Below are 23,240 nucleotides of genomic sequence, written 5' to 3' on the forward strand. Positions count from 1 at the left end.
CTCCCACTCTTCTCATGCCACAAGCATCTTTTGCGCAATCCATCACTGATTCCCTAAATACATCCCATTCCTCCCCCACTCCCCTTACTTCCATTGTTCTCACCTTTTTCCATTCTGTACTCAGTCTCTCCTGGTACTTCCTCACACAAGTCTCCTTCCCAAGCTCACTTACTCTCACCACCCTCTTCACCCCAACATTCACTCTTCTTTTCTGGAAACCCATACAAATCTTCACCTTAGCCTCCACAAGATAATGATCAGACATCCCTCCCGTTGCACCTCTCAGCACATTAACATCCAAAAGTCTCTCTTTCGCGCGCCTGTCAATTAACACATAATCCAATAACGCTCTCTGGCCATCTCTCCTACTTACGTAAGTATACTTATGTATATCTCGCTTTTTAAACCAGGTATTCCCAATTATCAGTCCTTTTTCAGCACATAGATCTACAAGCTCTTCACCATTTCCATTTACAACACTGAACACCCCATGTATACCAATTATTCCCTCAACTGCCACATTACTCACCTTTGCATTCAAATCACCCAACACTATAACCCGGTCTCGTGCATCAAAACCACTAACACACTCATTCAGCTGCTCCCAAAACACTTGCCTCTCATGATCTTTCTTCTCATGCCCAGGTGCATATGCACCAATAATCACCCATCTCTCTCCATCAACTTTCAGTTTTACCCATAATAATCGAGAATTTACTTTCTTACATTCTATCACATACTTCCACAACTCCTGTTTCAGGAGTACTGCTACTCCTTCCGTTGCTCTTGTCCTCTCACTAACCCCTGACTTTACTCCCAAGACATTCCCAAACCACTCTTCCCCTTTACCCTTGAGCTTCGTTTCACTCAGAGCCAAAACATCCAGGTTCCTTTCCTCAAACATACTACCTATCTCTCCTTTTTTCACATCTTGGTTACATCCACACACATTTAGGCATATATATATATATAATATATATATATATATATATATATATATATATATATATATATATATATATATATATATATATATATATATATATATATATATTTTTTTTTTTTTTTTTTTTTTAAACTATTCGCCATTTCCCGCGTTAGCGAGGTAGCGTTAAGAACAGAGGACTGGGCCTTTTTTGGAATATCCTCACCTGGCCCCCTCTGTTCCTTCTTTTGGAAAAAAAAAAAAAAAGAAAAAAAAAAAATGAGAGGGGAGGATTTCCAGCCCCCCACTCCCTCCCCTTTTAGTCGCCTTCTACGACATGCAGGGAATACGTGGGAAGTATTCTTAATCCCCAATCCCCAGGGATATATATATATATATATATATATATATATATATATATATATTTTTTTTTTTTTTTTTTTATACTTTGTCGCTGTCTCCCGCGTTTGCGAGGTAGCGCAAGGAAACAGACGAAAGAAATGGCCCAACCCCCCCATACACATGTATATACACACGTCCACACACGCAAATATACATACCTACACAGCTTTCCATGGTTTACCCCAGACGCTTCACATGCCTTGCTTCAATCCACTGACAGCACGTCAACCCCGGTATACCACATGACTCCAATTCACTCTATTTCTTGCCCTCCTTTCACCCTCCTGCATGTTCAGGCCCCGATCACACAAAATCTTTTTCACTCCATCTTTCCACCTCCAATTTGGTCTCCCTCTTCTCCTCGTTCCCTCCACCTCCGACACATATATCCTCTTGGTCAATCTCTCCTCACTCATTCTCTCCATGTGCCCAAACCATTTCAAAACACCCTCTTCTGCTCTCTCAACCACGCTCTTTTTATTTCCACACATCTCTCTTACCCTTACGTTACTTACTCGATCAAACCACCTCACACCACACATTGTCCTCAAACATCTCATTTCCAGCACATCCATCCTCCTGCGCACATCTCTATCCATAGCCCACGCCTCGCAACCATACAACATTGTTGGAACCACTATTCCCTCAAACATACCCATTTTTGCTTTCCGAGATAATGTTCTCGACTTCCACACATTTTTCAAGGCTCCCAAAATTTTCGCCCCCTCCCCCACCCTATGATCCACTTCCGCTTCCATGGTTCCATCCGCTGACAGATCCACTCCCAGATATCTAAAACACTTCACTTCCTCCAGTTTTTCTCCATTCAAACTCACCTCCCAATTGACTTGACCCTCACCCCTACTGTACCTAATAACCTTGCTCTTATTCACATTTACTCTCAACTTTCTTCTTCCACACACTTTACCAAACTCAGTCACCAGCTTCTGCAGTTTCTCACATGAATCAGCCACCAGCGCTGTATCATCAGCGAACAACAACTGACTCACTTCCCAAGCTCTCTCATCCCCAACAGACTTCATACTTGCCCCTCTTACCAGGACTCTTGCATTTACCTCCCTTACAACCCCATCCATAAACAAATTAAACAACCATGGAGACATCACACATCCCTGCCGCAAACCTACATTCACTGAGAACCAATCACTTTCCTCTCTTCCTACACGTACACATGCCTTACATCCTCGATAAAAACTTTTCACTGCTTCTAACAACTTGCCTCCCACACCATATATTCTTAATACCTTCCACAGAGCATCTCTATCAACTCTATCATATGCCTTCTCCAGATCCATAAATGCTACATACAAATCCATTTGCTTTTCTAAGTATTTCTCACATACATTCTTCAAAGCAAACACCTGATCCACACATCCTCTACCACTTCTGAAACCGCACTGCTCTTCCCCAATCTGATGCTCTGTACATGCCTTCACCCTCTCAATCAATACCCTCCCATATAATTTATATATATATATATATATATATATATATATATATATATATATATATATATATATATATATATATATATATATATATATTTTTTTTTTTTTTTTTTTTTTTTTCATACTATTCGCCATTTCCCGCGATAGCGAGGTAGCGTTAAGAACAGAGGACTGGGCCTTTGAGGGAATATCCTCACCTGGCCCCCTTCTCTGTTCCTTCTTTTGGAAAATTAAAAAAAAAACGAGAGGGGAGGATTTCCAGCCCCCCGCTCCCTTCCCTTTTAGTCGCCTTCTACGACACGCAGGGAATACGTGGGAAGTATTCTTTCTCCCCTATCCCCAGGGATAATATATATATATATATATATATATATATATATATATATATATATATATATGTATATTTGCGTGTGTGGACGTATGTATATACATGTGTATGGGGGGGGGTTGGGCCATTTCTTTCGTCTGTTTCCTTGCGCTACCTCGCAAATGCGGGAGACAGCGACAAAGTATAATAAAAATAAAATATATATATATATATATATATATTTTTTTTTTTTTTTTTTTATACTTTGTCGCTGTCTCCCGCGTTTGCGAGGTAGCGCAAGGAAACAGACGAAAGAAATGGCCCAACCCTCCCCATACACATGTACATACACACGTCCACACACGCAAATATACATACCTACACACCTTTCCATGGTTTACCCCGGACGCTTCACATGCCTTGATTCAATCCACTGACAGCACGTCAACCCCTGTGTACCACATCGCTCCAATTCACTGTATTCCTTGCCCTCCTTTCACCCTCCTGCATGTTCAGGCCCCGATCACACAAAATCCTTTTCACTCCATCTTTCTACCTCCAATTTGGCCTCCCACTTCTCCTCGTTCCCTCCACCTCTGACTCATATATTCTCTTGGTCAATCTTTCCTCACTCGTTCTCTCCATGTGCCCAAACCATTTCAAAACACCCTTTTCTGCTCTCTCAACCACACTCTTTTTATTACCACACATCTCTCCTAGCCTTTCATTACTTACTTGATCAACCCCCTCACACCACATACTGTCCTCACACATCTCATTTCCAGCACATCCACCCTCCTCCACACAACTCTATCTACAGCCCACGCCTCACAACCATATAACATTGTTGGAACCACTATTCCTTCAAACATACCCATATTTGCTTTCCAAGATAACGTTCTCAACTTCCACACATTTTTCAGTGCTCCCAGAACTTTCGCCCCCCCCCCCACCCTATGATTCACTTCTGCTTCCATGGTTCCATCCGCTGCCAAATCCACTCCCAGATATCTAAAACACTTCACTTCCTCCAGTTTTTCTCCATTCAAACTTACCTCCCAATTGACTTGCCCTCAACCCTACTGTACCTAATAACCTTGCTCTTATTCACGTTAACTCTCAGCTTTCTTCTTTCGCACACTTTACCAAACTCAGTCACCAGCTTCTGTAGTTTCTCACCCGAATCAGCAACCAGCGCTGTATCATCAGCGAACAACAACTGACTCACTTCCCAAGCTCTCTCATCCACAGCAGACTGCATACTTGCCCCTCTTTCCAAGACTCTTGCATTCATCTCCCTAACAACCCCATCCATAAACAAATTAAACAACCATGGAGACATTACGCACCCCTGCCGCAAACCTACATTCACTGAGAACCAATCACTTTCCTCTCTTCCTACATGTACACATGCCTTACATCCTCGATAAAAACTTTTCACTGCTTCTAACAACTTGCCTCCCACACCATATATTCTTAATACCTTCCACAGAGCATCTTTATCAACTCTATCATATGCCTTCTCCAGATCCATTAATGCTATATACAAATCCATCTGTTTTTCTAAGTATTTCTCACATACATTCTTCAAAGCAAACACCTGATCCACACATCCTCTACCACTTCTGAAACCACAGTGCTCTTCCCCAATCTGATGCTCCATACATGCCTTCACCCTCTCAATCAATACCCTCCCATATACTTTCCCAGGAATACTCAACAAACTTATACCTCTGTAATTTGAGCACTCACTCTTATCCCCTTTGCCTTTGTACAATGGCACTATGCAAGCATTCTGCCAATCCTCAGGCACCTCACCATGAGTCATACATACATTAGATAACCTTACCAACCAGTCAACAATACAGTCACTCCCTTCTTTCATAAATTCCACTGCAATACCATCCAAACTCGCTGCCTTGCCAGCTTTCATCTTCCTCAGAGCTTTTACTACCTCTTTTCTGTTTACCAAATCATTTTCCCTAACCCTCTCACTTTGCACACCACCTTGACCAAAACACCATATATCTGCCACTCTATCATCAAACACATTCAACAAACCTTCAAAATACTTTCTCCGTCTCCTTCTCACATCACCACTACTTGTTATCTCCTCCCCATTTGCCCCCTTCTCTGAAGTTCCCATTTGTTCCCTTGTCTTATGCACTTTATTTACCTCCTTCCAAAACATCTTTTTATTCTCCCTAAAATATAATGATACTCTCTCACCCCAACTATCATTTGCCTTCTTTTTTGCCTCTTGCACCTTTCTCTTGACCTCTTACCTCTTTCTTCTATACATCTCCCAGTCATTTGAGATATTTCCCTGCAAAAATCGTCGAAATGCCTCTCTCTTACTTTCTAATCTGCCCACCTCCCATGCTTCTCGTGCCTCAAGCATCATTTGCACAAGCCATCATTGCTTCCGTAAATACATCCCATTCCTCCCCCACTCCCCTTACCTCCTTTGTTCTCACCTTTTTCCATTCTGTATTCAGTCTCTCCTGGTACTTCCTCACACAAGTCTCCTTCCCAAGCTCACTGACTCTCACCACTCTCTTCACCCCAACATTCTCTCTTCTTTTCTGAAAGCCTTTACAAATCTTCACCTTCGCCTCCACAAGATAATGATCAGACATCCCTCCAGTTGCACCTCTCAGCACATTAACATCCAAAAGTCTCTCTTTTGTGCGTCTATCAATTAGCACATAATCCAATAACGCTCTCTGGCCATCTCTCCTACTTACATACGTATACTTATGTATATCTCTCTTTTTAAACCAGGTATTCCCAATCATCGGTCCTTTTTCAGCACATAAATCTACAAGCTCTTCACCATTTCCATTTACAACACTAAATTTTAACAGATGTACACAAATTGTGAGGGATGTAATGCACATATACAGCCAGTGATTGCTTGTGACAGCTAATAAATGCTGATGTTTATAGCTTTATCAAGGATCAGTTTGACTCCCTTGATGTGAACCATTTTATTGATTTCTCTAATTATATCTGAGATATTTATTTCATGGTGAATTTAATGAACTAGGGTGCTCAACAGTATTGATTTGTGACATATTTGAGTATCAAATGCTTAAGGATTTAATATGAAGGAATTATGTATTCGCCTTCATGCATGTTAATGTGGCATGGTATTGTTTGGGCAGAATGACCAGTAGGATGGTAGAACTGATAGAAAAATGTGAAAATCAGGAAGGTATACCAATACAGATGAGGGAAATTTAAGTGAATGAAGGTTTATTCTTAGGATATGTAGCAATACATATGGCTAAACCCCTTGTGTAAGGTGGAGAAATAGAGTGAAGATGTGTATGTATGATTGGAGTGGTTTTGATGAGAGAAGATGTAGAAAAGTATGAATGCCTTCTGCTTTATGGAGTAGAGTTATATGTATGAGTATAGTGGTTTTGATGTAAGAATATTTAGAGAAGTATGAGTGTCATCTGTTTTACACTGTATAGCCTTTCCAAAGATCTTCATGTATGAAGAGGGTCCTGCATTAGTTGCCCATATTTTACAGTGTGAGAATGCTTCAAGTTATTGTTAAGTAAAAGAATTATGATTGAATTACAAGTAATTTGGTTACATCTTTGAACAGGCAGATTTTAAAGCAGCGTCGCAAAACCATATCAAAAAATGAAGTGTATTACACTGCACCTTGTGGTCGTCATCTACGCTCCATTGAAGAAGTATTCCGTTATCTTCGAGAAACTGAGTCTAACTTGGAGATTGACTGCTTTACGTTTGAGTTAGCTGTGGATGTGTCCCATGAGTGGGAGCCATTTAAAAAGATACTGTACATTGAGGTAAGTTTATCAAATTTAACATTATTGCAGGATTCTTATTCTTACATAAGAATCTTGAAAGTACTTAAGAGTTTTTGAATATCTTTTTGAATCTTACAGGACATTGGAAATTCATCCCTTTATTGAAAGTTTTATACAGTTCTTTAGCTATCATCAATAAGGTCATCTGGACTGGTATGGAATCCTTTGTCCCTTTTCTATTAAACCTTAATACCCTTAGTTGTGCTTTGATGATGGTAACATCAGGAATGGGTCATATCTGGTTGTGAAACTTTCCTATATTTCATACTATCAAGTACACTTTTATTCAAAGAAGAAGTGTGCTATCCTGACTTCCTCTTCAGTTAATAGATCTTTCTGGTCCTTAGCTGTTATGTAGTGGGTTAGGTCCTGAAACTTCCTCTCCATATTGGGAGGATTGCACCCAAGTACTTTGAGTTACGGAGACCTTACATAACACAGGTATTATCTTCACTTGGAATAAATCTGTTTAGTTTCCAACCAGATCTTTACATTACTAGTAGTAGAGTGGAACATTTAGATTGGCTCTCTTTGTCTCCTAGTGACAAAGCTTGGGAGGACACAATTGCTGTGATTACCTCATGGTTTCAGACCTTGGTGTTTTGATATCACATAGAGCATCTGGCACAGTCATCTGAGAAAGTTCAGCTTTGCAGGCCTGTGCAACAGTATGGTAAGACTGTAGACAAAAAAGGTTTGCTTCTGGATAATTTCCTTACCTGCAATGAGTAGAAATTTCCCAAATGCACTTCCTCTGGAACTGCTGAAATCTTTGCTTTGGCGGACCTCCAGGAGGCCATAACTTGGATTCCTTCTGCTGTTTTTCAGAAGGCTTAGATGGATGCATCAAATCTAGGGTGGGCTTCCATTCTTCAGATGGCTATTTTGCTGCAGGCTGTTAGGTTGGGATAAAGAAATCATATATCAAAAAAGGTCCCTTTGGTCCCACGGTTCCTCATCTCCCAAACTGTCCCCATATTCTTTTTCAAGTGAACAAAACGATAGATGTCCAGTGCCTGATGAATAGTGGCTGTTGCAAATCCTAGCCTAAAGAAGCTTTTTCTTCAAGCCTCTTATTTCAAAGGAGTATTTAATGTCTGGGTAGAACCCATTTAAGATCAAACACTATGTAAACAAAGATATTGTTAGAGAAGGAGACTCTATTAGACTCTTTCCGCAGGAGTGGAATTTCAAGTGGATCTCTTTGCCACCAGAACCACTGCCTTACTTATCCAGTTTTAGATTTAAGGACAGTTGCAGAGATTCTCTTTCCTTGGATTGATTTTATTGGAAGTAGTTTTATCTCTTTCCCACAGTTCATCCTCTGGGCCAAGTTCTCAAACTGACTGGATTTCAGTGTTAAGTAATGCTGGTTGCCTGCAGTTGGAACAAGCAGCTATGGTGCAAGACTCCTTCAGCTTTGCCATATGCCTTAGTTGATTCCTTAGGTACTTCTAGGCCACCTAATCCATTTTATAGGACCCCAACATCAAAGTTCTGGATTCTGGAATTTCCTTGATTGGATTTTCTTAAGCACTTGGGTTTTGGTATCGACCCTTAAACTATGAAGCCTTCAAAATTTAGGGTCGCCTCTGTAGAGGGGTTTATCAAAAAAATAAAGAAATATTTTATTTATTTTATTTTGCTTTGTCACTGTCTCCCGCGTTTGCGAGGTAGCGCAAGGAAACAGACGAAAGAAATGGCCCAACCCACCCCCACACACATGTATACACACGCACGTCCACACACGCAAATATACACACCCACACATCTCAATGTACACATATATATATACACACAGACACATACATATATACACATGCACACAATTCACACTGTCTGCCTTTATTCATTCCCATTGCCACCTCGCCACACACGGAATAACATCCCCCTCCCCCCTCGTGTTCGAGGTAGCGCTAGGAAAAGACAACAAAGGCCCCATTCGTTCACACTCAGTCTCTAGCTGTCATGCAATAATGCCCGAAACCACAGCTCCCTTTCCACATCCAGGCCCCACACAACTTTCCATGGTTTACCCCAGACGCTTCACATGCCCTGATTCAATCCATTGACAGCACGTCAACCCCGGTATACCACATCGTTCCAATTCACTCTATTCCTTGCCCGCCTTTCACCCTCCTGCATGTTCAGGCCCCGATCACTCAAAAATCTTTTTCACTCCATCTTTCCACCTTTCCATCTTGTCTTATCAGTTACAGCTATTAGTATCAAGAAAAGTTAAGAAAAAATCAAGCAACCTTACCTAACGAGGTGTTTTACTCATAATTAAAGTTTATGTGTTCACCAATGATGTACTACTTGCGTTATCACTTCTGCCATGACATCTTATGTCATCAGCACGGTACGCAGCACCCAACACACTTAGTTAACATAACTCAGACGTGTGTTTGATTTCATTTATTAGAGTAACACACCTCATGTTTTTGGAGAGACTTTGTTACATAATACCCATTAAGGTTTTTACCTGTGGCTTATATGATTTTCAAATATATCTCTAATTCATTACTTTTTATTTACCTGATTTTTAGATTGTGCATTATTCAAAGTTTTATACACAATTTTGTTATTCACTTTATAGTGACCTGAGCCATCTACATGTTATTGACATGCTGTCAGTGGACTGAACCAGGGAATGTGAAGTGTCTGGGGTAAACCATGGAAAGGTCTGTGGATAGGAAGCTGTGGTTTTGGTGCATTACACATGACAGGTAGAGTTTGAATGTGGACAAATGTGGCCTTTTTTGTCTGTTTGCTTGGCACTACCTCGCTAAAGCAGTGGGTGGTGATGCTATTTCCTGTGGATGAAGGCAAGTAAATATGATTATGTACATGTTTATGTATGTATATGTCTGTGTGTGTGTATGTATATGTATGTATATGTGCGTGTATGGGCATTTATGTATACATATGTGTATATATGTGGATGGGGCATTCTTTGTCTGTTTCCTGGCGCTGCCTTGCTGATGCGGGAAACATCGATTAAGTATAATGAAATATGATAATGATAATTTTGTTTGTGACATGAGGTGTCTTTATACCAAAAAAGCATGCCTTCGAATTTGAATGAAGGTAGGAAGAGGCATCACCAAAGTACATTACAGAAGCCCTCCTGAAAATGTAGAAGAGGGTGAAGAGGGTGGTGAGAGTAAGTGAGCTTGGGAAGGAGACTTGTGTGAGGAAGTACCAGGAGAGACTGATTACAGAATGGAAAAAGGTGAAAACAATGGAAGTAAGGGGAGTGGGGGAGGAATGGGATGTATTTAGGGAATCAGTGATGGATTGCACAAAAGATGCTTGTGGCATGAGAAGAGTGGGAGGTGGGTTGATTAGAAAGGGTAGTGAGTGGTGGGATGAAGAAGTAAGATTATTAGTGAAAGAGAAGAGAGAGGCATTTGGACAATTTTTGCAAGGAAAAAATGCAGTTGAGTGGGAGATGTATAAAAGAAAGAGACAGGAGGTCAAGAGAAAGGTGCAAGAGGTGAAAAAGAGGGCAAATGAGAGTTGGGGTGAGAGAGTATCATTAAATTTCAGGGAGAATAGAAAGATGTTTTGGAAGGAGGTAAATAAAGTGCGTAAGACAAGGGAGCAAATGGGAACTTCAGTGAAGGGCGCAAATGGGGAGGTGATAACAGGTAGTGGTGATGTGAGAAGGAGATGGAGTGAGTACTTTGAAGGTTTGTTGAATGTGTTTGATGATAGAGTGGCAGAAATAGGGTGTTTTGGTCGAGGTGGTGTGCAAAGTGAGAGGGTTAGGGAAAATGATTTGGTAAACAGAGAAGAGGTAGTAAAAGCTTTGCAGAAGATGAAAGCCGGCAAGGCAGCAGGTTCGGATGGTATTGCAGTGGAATTTATTAAAAAAGTGGGTGACTGTATTATTAACTGGTTGGTAAGGTTATTTAATGTATGTATGACTCACGTGTAGGAAGAGAGGAAAGTGATTGGTTCTCAGTGAATGTAGGTTTGCGGCAGGGGTGTGTGATGTCTCCATGGTTGTTTAATTTGTTTATGGATGGGGTTGTTAGGGAGGTGAATGCAAGAGTTTTGGAAAGAGGGGCAAGTATGAAGTCTGTTGGGGATGAGAGAGCTTGGGAAGTGAGTCAGTTGTTGTTCGCTGATGATACAGCGCTTGTGGCTGATTCATGTGAGAAACTGCAGAAGCTGGTGATTGAGTTTGGTAAAGTGTGTGAAAGAAGAAAGTTAAGAGTAAATGTGAATAAGAGCAAGGTTATTAGGTACAGTAGGGTTGAGGGTCAAGTCAATTGGGAGGTGAGTTTGAATGGAGAAAAACTGGAGGAAGTAAAGTGTTTTAGATATCTGGGAGTGGATCTGGCAGCGGATGGAACCATGGAAGCGGAAGTGGATCATAGGGTGGGGGAGGGGGCGAAAATTCTGGGAGCCTTGAAGAATGTGTGGAAGTCGAGAACATTATCTCGGAAAGCAAAAATGAGTATGTTTGAAGGAATAGTGGTTCCAACAATGTTGTATGGTTGCGAGGCGTGGGCTATGGATAGAGTTGTGCGCAGGAGGATGGATGTGCTGGAAATGAGATGTTTGAGGACAATGTGTGGTGTGAGGCGGTTTGATCGAGTAAGTAACGTAAGGGTAAGAGAGATGTGTGGAAATAAAAAGAGCGTGGTTGAGAGAGCAGAAGAGGGTGTTTTGAAATGGTTTGGGCACATGGAGAGAATGAGTGAGGAAAGATTGACCAAGAGGATATATGTGTCGGAGGTGGAGGGAACGAGGAGAAGAGGGAGACCAAATTGGAGGTGGAAAGATGGAGTGAAAAAGATTTTGTGTGATCGGGGCCTGAACATGCAGGAGGGTGAAAGGAGGGCAAGGAATAGAGTGAATTGGAGCGATGTGGTATACCGGGGTTGACGTGCTGTCAGTGGATTGAATCGGGGCATGTGAAGCGTCTGGGGTAAACCATGGAAAGCTGTGTAGGTATGTATATTTTGCATGTGTGAACGTATGTATATACATGTGTATGGGTGTGGGTTGGGCTATTTCTTTCGTCTGTTTCCTTGCGCTACCTCGCAAACGCGGGAGACAGCGACAAAGAAAAAAAAAAAAAAGAAAAAAAATGACTCATGGTGAGGTGCCTGAGGATTGGCGGAATGCGTGCATAGTGCCATTGTACAAAGGCAAAGGGGATAAGAGTGAGTGCTCAAATTACAGAGGTATAAGTTTGTTGAGTATTCCTGGTAAATTATATGGGAGGGTATTAATTGAGAGGGTGAAGGCAAGTACAGAGCATCAGATTGGGGAAGAGCAGTGTGGTTTCAGAAGTGGTAGAGGATGTGTGGATCAGGTGTTTGCTTTGAAGAATGTATGTGAGAAATACTTAGAAAAGCAAATGGATTTGTATGTAGCATTTATGGATCTGGAGAAGGCATATGATAGAGTTGATAGAGATGCTCTGTGGAAGGTATTAAGAATATATGGTGTGGGAGGCAAGTTGTTAGAAGCAGTGAAAGGTTTTTATCGAGGATGTAAGGCATGTGTACGTGTAGGAAGAGAGGAAAGTGATTGGTTCTCAGTGAATGTAGGTTTGCGGCAGGGGTGTGTGATGTCTCCATGGTTGTTTAATTTGCTTATGGATAGGGTTGTTAGGGAGGTAAATGCAAGAGTTTTGGAAAGAGGGGCAAGTATAAAGTCTGTTGTGGATGAGAGAGCTTGGGAAGTGAGTCAGTTGTTGTTCGCTGATGATACAGCGCTGGTGGCTGATTCATGTGAGAAACTGCAGAAGCTGGTGACTGAGTTTGGTAAAGTGTGTGAAAGAAGAAAGTTAAGAGTAAATGTGAATAAGAGCAAGGTTATTAGGTACAGTAGGGTTGAGGGTCAAGTCAATTGGGAGGTAAGTTTGAATGGAGAAAAACTGGAGGAAGTAAAGTGTTTTAGATATCTGGGAGTGGATCTGGCAGTGGATGGAACCATGGAAGCGGAAGTGGATCATAGGGTGGGGGAGGGGGCGAAAATCCTGGGAGCCTTGAAGAATGTGTGTAAGTCAAGAATATTATCTCGGAAAGCAAAAATGGGTATGTTTGAAGGAATAGGGGTTCCAACAATGTTGTATGGTTGCGAGGCGTGGGCTATGGATAGAGTTGTGCGCAGGTGGATGGATGTGCTGGAAATGAGATGTGTGAGGACAATGTGTGGTGTGAGGTGGTTTGATCGAGTAAGTAACGTAAGGGTAAGAGAGATGTGTGGAAATAAAAAGAGCATGGTTGAGAGAGCAGAAGAGGGTGTTTTGAAATGGTTTGGGCACATGGAGAGAATGAGTGAGGAAAGATTGACCAAGAGGATATATGTGTCGGAGGTGGAGGGAACGAGGAGAAAAGGCAGACCAAATTGGAGGTGGAAAGATGGAGTGAAAAAGATTTTGTGTGATCGGGGCCTGAACATGCAGGAGGGTGAAAGGAGGGCAAGGAATAGAGTGAATTGGAGCGATGTGGTATACTGGGGTTGACGTGCTGTCAGTGGATTGAATCAGGGCATGTGAAGCGTCTGGGGTAAACCATGGAAAGCTGTGTAGGTATTTATATTTGCGTGTGTGGACGTATGTATATACATGTGTATGGGGGTGGGTTGGGCCATTTCTTTCGTGTGTTTCCTTGCGCTACCTCGCAAACGTGGGAGACAGCGACAAAAAAAAAAAAAAAACATTTGCAGAAGTTATGGACATAATTAGATGGGCCTTGGGTGAAGTAAACTTCTTCAGTCTCTCTTTGAGTGAAAACCTTTTGCTTCTCCTTTTCAACCCAGGTGGCTTTCATAAGTCTTAAACCTTTTACAGTTTAATGTTTTTTCAAGCAGTTTAACTTCTCAATGTCTTCTTACAAAAACTTTTACTTAAACCGTGTGCTGTGGAAGAATTAATAAATTACACGCCATGTCCAGGCACAAAAATCTTCTTGTTTTTTATGGAGAACAAAATCAGTAAATCTAGAAATGTCCTGTCATCATCCACTTTCAGAAAATTATATGAAGTGACCATCATACCTTTTGCCCAGTTAAGTTCTTTATAGACCTTTTGGACTTCCACTAGAAATTACTGAGGGAATCATATATTTCTTCTCTCTGGTAACCTTGAAACCCTTTTAGTTGAGAGATATCTCTACATGGGCAAGGAACTCACAAATTTGGCTCAACTTTGGCTTAATGTGAGAGCTCATGATGTAAGAGGGAGGTAGCCTTTGCTACAGCATTCTTTAGAACCCTTCCAATAGAGGAAATCAAGCTGAGAGACCTCTGGCACTCCTCTTCCACCCTTGTTAAGTGGTGAATTGTAGACATGGTGGATCTACCCTGTGTGGCTCAGGGGATTCCTCCTCTTAGGAGATTCCAGTGCACCTTTGATGCACCATTGAAGATATTATGCTATTTTATTTTGATTTGAAAGTTTTTTCTCTAACCCTCCTCCTTCATGTGATTATACTTTCACTGCTATCAGGACAGACAGCAGAGGAGAGAAACATAAGTTTTGAAGGTTGAAAATTCTTTTCACTCTGAGGTCATGTTCTGTGAGCAATTTTCCGTACTTTTCTTGCCCATCCCTGCTATCTCTTCCTTTTTTGAAAAGCCCATTTCTTTGTACTTTTTTTACTGCCTTGTGTTGGTACCACAGTCTGTGAATTGTGAGCTTTGAATGGCCAGAGGCAGGTGTGTTGGTGATGTCAAACTGATGGCTATTGCTGATTGGTTGAAAATGAATGGCTTCAGTGATCCAAGACTCATAGACCAAAAAGGGTGAGCCAATGTGAAGTTCGCTGACCAGTACAATGAGGATAGGAATGACTCTTACACCAATATTCTTGCAGGACACTGCCTTGGCTAATTATTTAGTTCTACCTTCTTTGAGGCAGTCAGCCACCCAGGGCTGTTTCAAAATTATATAACATGCACAGTGTTTACTTTGAAGAATGTATGTGAGAAATACTTAGAAAAACAGTCGGATTTGTATGTAGCATTTATGGATTTGGAGAAGGCATATATTAGAGTTGATAGAGATGCTTTGTGAAGGTCTTAAGAGTATGTGGTTTGGGAGGTAAGTTGCTAGAAGCAGTGAAAAGTTTTCACCAAGGATGTAAGGCATGTGCACAACTAGGAAGAGAGGAGATTGATTGGTTCCCAGTGAATTTCAGTTTGCATCAGGGGTGTGTGATGTTGGGGATGAGAGGAACTGGGAGGTGAGTCAGTTGTTCACTGATGGTATAGCAATAGTGTCTGATTCAGGTGAGAAACTGCAGAAGTTGGTGACTGAGTTTGGAAAACTGTGTGAAAAGAGAAAGTTGAGGGATGAGGTAATTGGGATGTAAGTTTGAATGGAGAAAAATTGGAGGAAGTGAAGTGTTTTAGATATCTGGGAGTGGACTTAGCAGCAGATGGACCCATGGAAGCAGAAGTGAGTCACAGGGTGGGGTAGGGGGCAAAGGTTCTGGGAGCAGTGAAGAATGTGTGGAAGGAGAGAACGTTATCTCGGAGAGCAAAAATGGGTATGTTTAAAGAAATAGTAGTTCCAACAATGTTATATGGTTGTGAGGCATGGGCTATAGATAGAGTTATATGGAGGAAGGTGGATGTGTTAGAAATGAAATGTTTGAGGACAATATGTGGTGTGAGGTGGTTTGATTAAGTAATGAAAGGGTAAGAGAGATGCGTGGAAATAAAAAGTACGTGGTTGAGAGAGCAGAAGAGGATGTGTTGAAATGGTTTGGACATATAGAGAGAATGAGTGAGGAAAGATTGACAAGGAGGATATATGTGTCAGAGGTGAAGGGAACAACGAGAAGTAGAAGACCAAATTGGAGGTGGTAGGATGGAGTGAAAATGATTTTGAGCGATTGGGGCCTGAAGGTGAAAGGAATGCACAAGATAGAGTGAATTGGAGTGATATACAGGAGATGATATGCTGTCATTGGACTGAAACTGGGCATGTAAAGCAGCTGGGCAAAACCATAGAAAGGCCTGAGATTCCTGGTTGTGGGTAGGGGGTTGTGGTTTTGGTGCATTGCACATAACAGCTAGAGAATGGATGTAAGCAAATATTGCCTTTTCTTGTCTGTTCCTGGCACTGCCTTGCTAATGCGGGAAATGATAGACATATCTGAACGAAGAAAGAGGGACACATTAAATTTTCATGAGATAATAGGAGATAATAGTTCTGTAAATGTCCTCAAGAGGTGAAGGGAGCAGTTTAAAACTGAAGCTGTATAGTTTAAAGTCCACTAGTATTAATTAGAGAAATGTATCCTGAAATGTGGCAAGGCAGCTGAAAGGATGGCATTGCAGTTGAAGGGCTAGGATTTCCAGTGTATGTATGGATCATGGTGAGGTACCTGGGGATTAGCAGAATGCATGTATAGTGCCATTATATAAGGGCAAGGAGGACAAAGGTGAGTGTTCAGACTACAGAGATATGTTTGTTGAATGAACATGGTAAATTATATGGGAGATTTGTGATTGAGGGTGAAAACACTTTTAGAGGATCACATTTGGGAGGAATGGTGTGGTTTCTGAAATGTTGGAGGATATGTGGTTGAAGTGCTTGTTTTGAAGAATATGTATGAGAATTACTTAGAGAGAAAGAAGGATTTATTTGTGACATTGATAAATCTGGAGAAAGCATTTGATAGGGTTGAGAGAGATGCTAGAAGCAGTGAGGAATTTTTACCAAGGGTGTAAGGTATGTGTATGGGTAAGAGGAGAGGAGAGTGAGTGGCTCCAAGTGAAGGTTGGTCTGTGGCAGGGTGTGTGATGTTATCGTGGCTGTTTGATTTTTTTATGGATAGTTTGGTGAGGGAGAAAGTGCAAGAGTCATGGAGAGAGGTGCAAATGTGCAGTTTGTGGGGATGTGGAAGCCTGGGAAGTTAGTCAGATAACTCATCAATGGTTGCATTTTCAAGTGAGAAACTGTAGAAGTTGATGACTGAGTTTGGAAGAGTGCATGGAAGGAGGACTCTGAGATTAGGTGTGAATAAAAGCAAGGTTTAGCAGAGTAGAGGGACAGAATATACCTGGAAGTAGATATGACAGCAAATGGAACTGTGGAATGGTGCTTCTTGGAGCACTGAAGAATGTGTGGAAATTCCCAACAATGTTGCATGGAAAAAAAGGCATGGGCTGTAGATGAGGATCTGCATAGGAAGTGGACATACTGAAAATGAAATGTTGAAGGACAAGGTATGGTGTAAGGTATTTTCATCATAATAAAGGGGTAAGAGAGGTGTGGTAATGAAAAGAGTGTGGTTGAGAGAGCTGAAGAGGGTGTCTTGAAATGCTTCAGACATGTAGAGAGAATGAATGAGGAGAGGTTGACAAAGAGAATATATGTGTCAGAATTGCTGGGGACAAGGTGAAGGGTGAGACTGAACTGGGGATAGAAGATGTTGTGAAACAAATTTGAAGAGATTAGGGCCTGAACATGTAGGATAGTGAAAAGCATGCAAGAGATGGAGTGAATTGGAATTATTTGTGATACAGGGGTTGACGTGTTGTCAGTAGACTGAACCAGGGCATGTGAAGCGACAAGGGGAAAACAGGGAAAGGTTTGTGGAGCGTAGTTGTGGATGAAAGGCTGTGGTTTTGATGTAATGAGAGCTAGTGAATGGATGTGAATGAGTCCATGAGAGCTAGTGAATGGATGTGAATGAATGTGGCCTCTCTTTGTCTGTTCCTGGTGCTATCTTGCTAATGTAGGGAATAGCAATCTAGTGTGAAAAAGTTCAAGTACAGAAATAAATTTCTTAACTTACTTCTATCTGAAATTTTCTTGGGTTCAATACGTATAGTGTTTGTCAAGGTTAAGTAACAAAAGTGTATCGTAGAAAAACTTTTTTAGTCCCAAACACCCTGCTTTGAATATGCAAATAGCATTTAAACAAAGAAGGGTAGATAGATATAGAGCAAATGGAGAAGCTGAACTTAGATCATACTCATATAAGGATTCACTTTATAGATTTAGATATGTATATATATGTGCATATGAGGGATGGGCCATTCTTCATCTGTTTCCTGGCGCTACCTTGCTCACGGGGAGAAATGGCTATTATGTATAATATATGTGATATTTTTAGCTTTTAGTATCATCAGAACTCTGCATAGTAATATGAGTTAATTCTGCTGCAGGACATGTCCAAAAATGAAGAAAATGTACCAATTTCTTGTGTGAACTCACTGGATGAAACTATACCACAACCACTGATATATTGCAACGTACGTCTTCCCACTGAGCATGTGCCATTGAATCTAGACCCAGAGTTCCTGGTTTGCTGTGACTGTACTGATGATTGTCAGGTAAGGTACCTTATTTATGTTCTATTTGCGTACTCCTTTTTATCCTTATTTCTTAATCTTTTCTTTTCTTTTAAACTATCCGCCATTTCCCGCGTTAGCGAGGTAGCGTTAAGAACAGAGGACTGGGCCTTTGTAGGATATCCTCACCTGGCCCCCCTCTGTTCCTCCTTTTGGAAAATTAAAAAAAAAACGAGAGGGGAGGATTTCCAGCCCCCCGCTCCCTCCCCTTTTAGTCGCCTTCTACGACACGCAGGGAATACATGGGAAGTATTCTTAATCCCCTATCCCCAGGGATTTCTTAATATTTTCTATGATATAAAATATTATGCTCTTAGAATTGTCAGATGACACTGTTGTTCTTTGAGCATGTCTGTTAAAGAATGTTATAGAACTCCAGTACATGGATTCACAATCCATGGTTCAGCAGTCAGTAGTGCCCTAATTGATAGTTTTCTCATAGTTTTTTGCTGTTTCTTTCATTAGTGAGCAGACAAAGAAATGAGAAATGGACAAAGAAATGGACTCATTTGCTCACATCCATTCTTTGGCTGTCATGTATAATGCACTGAAACCACAACCCCTATCCACAACTAGGCTCCACAGACCTTTCCATGCTTTCATCTAACCAATTCATATGCCCTGGTTTATTCCAGTTAAAGCATTTTGCCCCTTATTTACCACATCACTCCATTTCACTCTATCCTGTGCATGCCTTACACACTTGTGGATGTTCAGGCCTCAGGCACTCAAAGCCTTTTCCAACCCAATTTTCCACATCCAGTTTGGTTTGCCTATTCCCCCTGTCCCCTCCATGTCCGACACACATCCATCTTGTCAAACTTTTCTCATTCTCTCCATATATCCAAACTATATCAACACCCTTTACAGCTTTCTCAACCATACTTTTCTTATTACCATACTTCTCTCTTACCTTATCGTTTCTTACTTGATTAACCCTTTTTGCACTGCATAGTATCCTCAAACATTTCTTTCCTGACATATGGTTATTCTTCCCTACATTTTGATCTGAAGCCCTTGCCTCACATCCATACAATACCATCAGGACTGCTATACCCATAAACATGCACATCTTTGCGTCCCAGATAGTGACCTCTCATTACACAGTCCTCATTGCACTTAGGACCTTCTATCCCTCACCTACTCAATGACTTACTTCACCTCCCATGGTTCCATTCGCTCTCATGTCCACTTTCAGGTATTTAAAACACTTCACTTTTTCCAATTTTTTTCCATTCAAACTCGCACCCCAACTAACCTGTCTTTGCGCTGCTAGATATAATAACCTTGTTTTTATTCACATTTAACGTCAGCTTTCTTCTTTCACACACTCTCTCAAACTCAGACACCAATTTTTGCAGTCTCTTACTCAATTCTGCCTCTAATGCTGTGTCATCAGCAGACAGTAAATGACTCACCTCCCATCCACCACCACTGCAGCTAGACTGCAGACCTAACTCTTCCCCAAAACCCTTACATTTACTTACCTCACCATCCCATCCAAAAACAGATTGAACAGCCATGATGACATCACATGCCCCTGCCACAGACCAACTTCACCTGGAACCATGTACCCTTCTCTCAACCTACTTGTTCACATTCTATAGTCTCTTCATAAAAACTCCTCACTGCTTCTATTGGTTTTCATCCCACTCCAAATATTCACAAGGCCTTCCACAAAGCTTTTTTTTCAACCCAGACTTGCTTTTTCTTGATCCATAAATGCTACCTGCAAATCCTGTTCAAAGCAAACACTAGATCCACACATGCTGTATCACTCCTGAAACCACATTGTACTTTCCTAGTCTGATGCTCTTTGCATGCCTCCACACCCTCAGTTATAGCTTTCCCATACAGCTTACTAGGTTCACTCAACAAACTTGTACCAAAGTAATTTGAACATTTATCTTTATACTTTTTGCCATTATACAGTGGCACTATACTGGCATTTGCCATTCCTCGAGCATCTCTCCATGATCCATATATAGATTAAAAATCTTGACTAACCATTTGAACTCAGTCTTAAAAATTCAACAGCATTACCATCCACCCCAACTGCCTTGTCAAATTTCATCTTATTCAAGGCTTTCTCCATCTTTTTTCTTTCCATGATTTCTTACTTTGCATACTTCCCTGACCTAAGCACCCCACATATGCCACCTCATTCATCAAACACATTTGGCATTCATCAAAAGGACTCACTTTAGCTCCTCTTCACATCATCTCTACCTGTTATCACTTCCTCATTTTCCCCCTTTACTGATTTGTTCTCTTGTTTCCCACAATTTTATCCTTCCAAAAGATTTTCATATTCAACCTGAAGTTTTCTAATACTCACTCACTCCACCTTTCATTTGTCCCCTTTTTCAGCCCCTGAAACTCACTCTCTTTCCCTGTAAGTACCACCCATATGCCTATATTTTCTTTCACTAGCAAGTTAACTTTCATCCCACCACTCACTGCCCTTTTTTGCATTCCCACCTCCCACCTCCTGCATGCCACACACTTCTCTCGCATGTTAGCACTGCATTCCTAAATACATGCTGTTCCTCACTTACTCCCATAACTTCATTCACTTTCACCTTTTGCCATTCTACCCTCAGTCTCTTGTGGTATCTCTTCACACTATTCCCTTTTCTGAGCTCATTTTCTCCCACCACCCTCATCTCACTTATCTCATTTCCTCTTTTCTGAAGCTTCCACAAATCTTTACCCCTCGTCTCCACCAAGTAATGATGATATCACACCAATTGCCCCTCTTAGCACACTCATTCAAGTCTCCTCTGCAAACCTATCAGTTAATGTAATCCAATAATGCTTTCTTTCTATCTTTCCTACTCATCATGTATACTTAGGTATCTCTTTTTAAACCAGGTATTGCCTGTTATAAGTCTTTTTTCAGTTCACAGCTCCACAGTCTGTTCACCATTTCCATTCTTGTCACCAAATACCACATTCCCCTCAACTGTGTGATTTAAGCTGCCATGTTACTCACTTCTGCTGTCAAATCATCCATTATTGATATCTGATCTCTTGCATCAAAACTGGTTACACACCCACTCAGCTCCTTCCAAAAAACTCCTCTCTCTTCTGATTCCCTTCCACTAAAGTGAGTTCTTCAGTCTGTTGAATATTTACAATTCCTTTATAGTTTTTTTTTATTATTATATTATTTTTTTTATTATTATTTTGCTTTGTTGCTGTCTCCCGCATTAGCGAGGTAGCGCAAGGAAACAGACGAAAGAATGGCCCAACCCACCCACATACACATGTATATACATACATGTCCACACTCGCAAATATACATACCTATACATCTCAACGTATACATATAAATACACACACAGACATATACATATGTACACATGTACATAATTCATACTGTCTGCCTTTATTCATTCCCATCACCACCCTACCACTCATGAAATAACCCCCCCACCCCCCTCATGTGTGCGAGGTAGTGCTTGGAAGACAACAAAGGCCCCATTCGTTTACACTCAGTCTCTAGCTGTCATGTAATAATGCACCGAAACCACAGCTCCCTTTCCACATCCAGGTCCCACAGAACTTTCCATGGTTTACCCCAGACGCTTCACATGCCCTGGTTCAATCCATTGACAGCACGTCAACCCAGTATACCACATCGTTCCAATTCACTCTATTCCTCGCACGCCTTTCACTCTCCTGCATGTTGAGGCCCCGATCACTCAAAATCTTTTTCACTCCATCTTTCCACCTCCAATTTGGTCTCCCACTTCTCCTCGTTCCCTCCACCTCTGACACATATATCCTCTTAGTCAATCTTTCCTCACTCATTCTCTCCATGTGACCACACCATTTCAAAACACCCTCTTCTGCTCTCTCAACCACTCTCTTTTTATTACCACACATCTCTCTTACCCTATTATTACTTACTCGATCAAACCACCTCATTTCCAGCACATCCACCCTCCTGCGCACAACTCTATCCATAGCCCACGCCTCGCAACCATACAACATTGTTGGAACCACTATTCCTTCAAACATACCCATATTTGCTTTCCAAGATAATGTTCTCGACTTCCACACATTCTTCAAGGCTCCCAGAATTTTCACCCCCTCCCCCACCCTATGATCCACTCCCGCTTCCATGGTTCCATCCGCTGCCAAATCCACTCCTAGATATCTAAAACACTTAACTTCCTCCAGTTTTTCTCCATTCAAACTTACCTCCCAATTGAGAAGGCAATGGAGAAGGCATATGATAGAGTTGATAGAGATGCTCTGTGGAAGGTATTAAGAATATATGGTGTGGGAGGAAAGTTGTTAGAAGCAGTGAAAAGTTTTTATAGAGGATGTAAGGCATGTGTATGTGTAGGAAGAGAGGAAAGTGATTGGTTCTCAGTGAATGTAGGTTTGCGGCAGGGGTGTGTGATGTCTCCATGGTTGTTTAATTTGTTTATGGATGGGGTTGTTAGGGAGGTAAATGCAAGAGTCTTGGAAAGAGGGGCAAGTATGAAGTCTGTTGGGGATGAGAGAGCTTGGGAAGTGAGTCAGTTGTTGTTCGCTGATGATACAGCGCTGGTGGCTGAGTCATGTGAGAAACTGCAGAAGCTGGTGACTGAGTTTGGTAAAGTGTGTGGAAGAAGAAAGTTAAGAGTAAATGTGAATAAGAGCAAGGTTATTAGGTACAGTAGGGTTGAGGGTCAAGTCAATTGGGAGGTGAGTTTGAATGGAGAAAAACTGGAGGAAGTGAAGTGTTTTAGATATCTGGGAGTGGATCTGGCAGTGGATGGAACCATGGAAGCGGAAGTGGATCATAGGGTGGGGGAGGGGGCGAAAATCCTGGGAGCCTTGAAGAATGTGTGGAAGTCGAGAACATTATCTCGGAAAGCAAAAATGGGTATGTTTTTAAGGAATAGTGGGTCCAACAATGTTGTATGGTTGCGAGGCGTGGGCTATGGATAGAGTTGTGC

General features: G+C 41.4%; 1 protein-coding gene across 1 annotated transcript in view; it reads left to right on the plus strand.

Annotated features, from left to right (window-relative positions):
* egg (SET domain bifurcated histone lysine methyltransferase eggless) overlaps nucleotides 1-23,240 on the plus strand; it is a 245,646-nt gene that overhangs the window by 161,982 nt on the left and 60,424 nt on the right. The window contains exons 15-16 of the mRNA XM_071675984.1: nucleotides 6,723-6,930; nucleotides 18,100-18,267. Of these exons, the coding sequence (XP_071532085.1) occupies nucleotides 6,723-6,930; nucleotides 18,100-18,267 (376 nt within the window). The remainder of the gene's footprint in view (nucleotides 1-6,722; nucleotides 6,931-18,099; nucleotides 18,268-23,240) is intronic.

This window comes from Panulirus ornatus, chromosome 2 (genome assembly GCF_036320965.1).
Source record: "Panulirus ornatus isolate Po-2019 chromosome 2, ASM3632096v1, whole genome shotgun sequence".
NCBI lineage: Eukaryota > Metazoa > Arthropoda > Malacostraca > Decapoda > Palinuridae > Panulirus > Panulirus ornatus.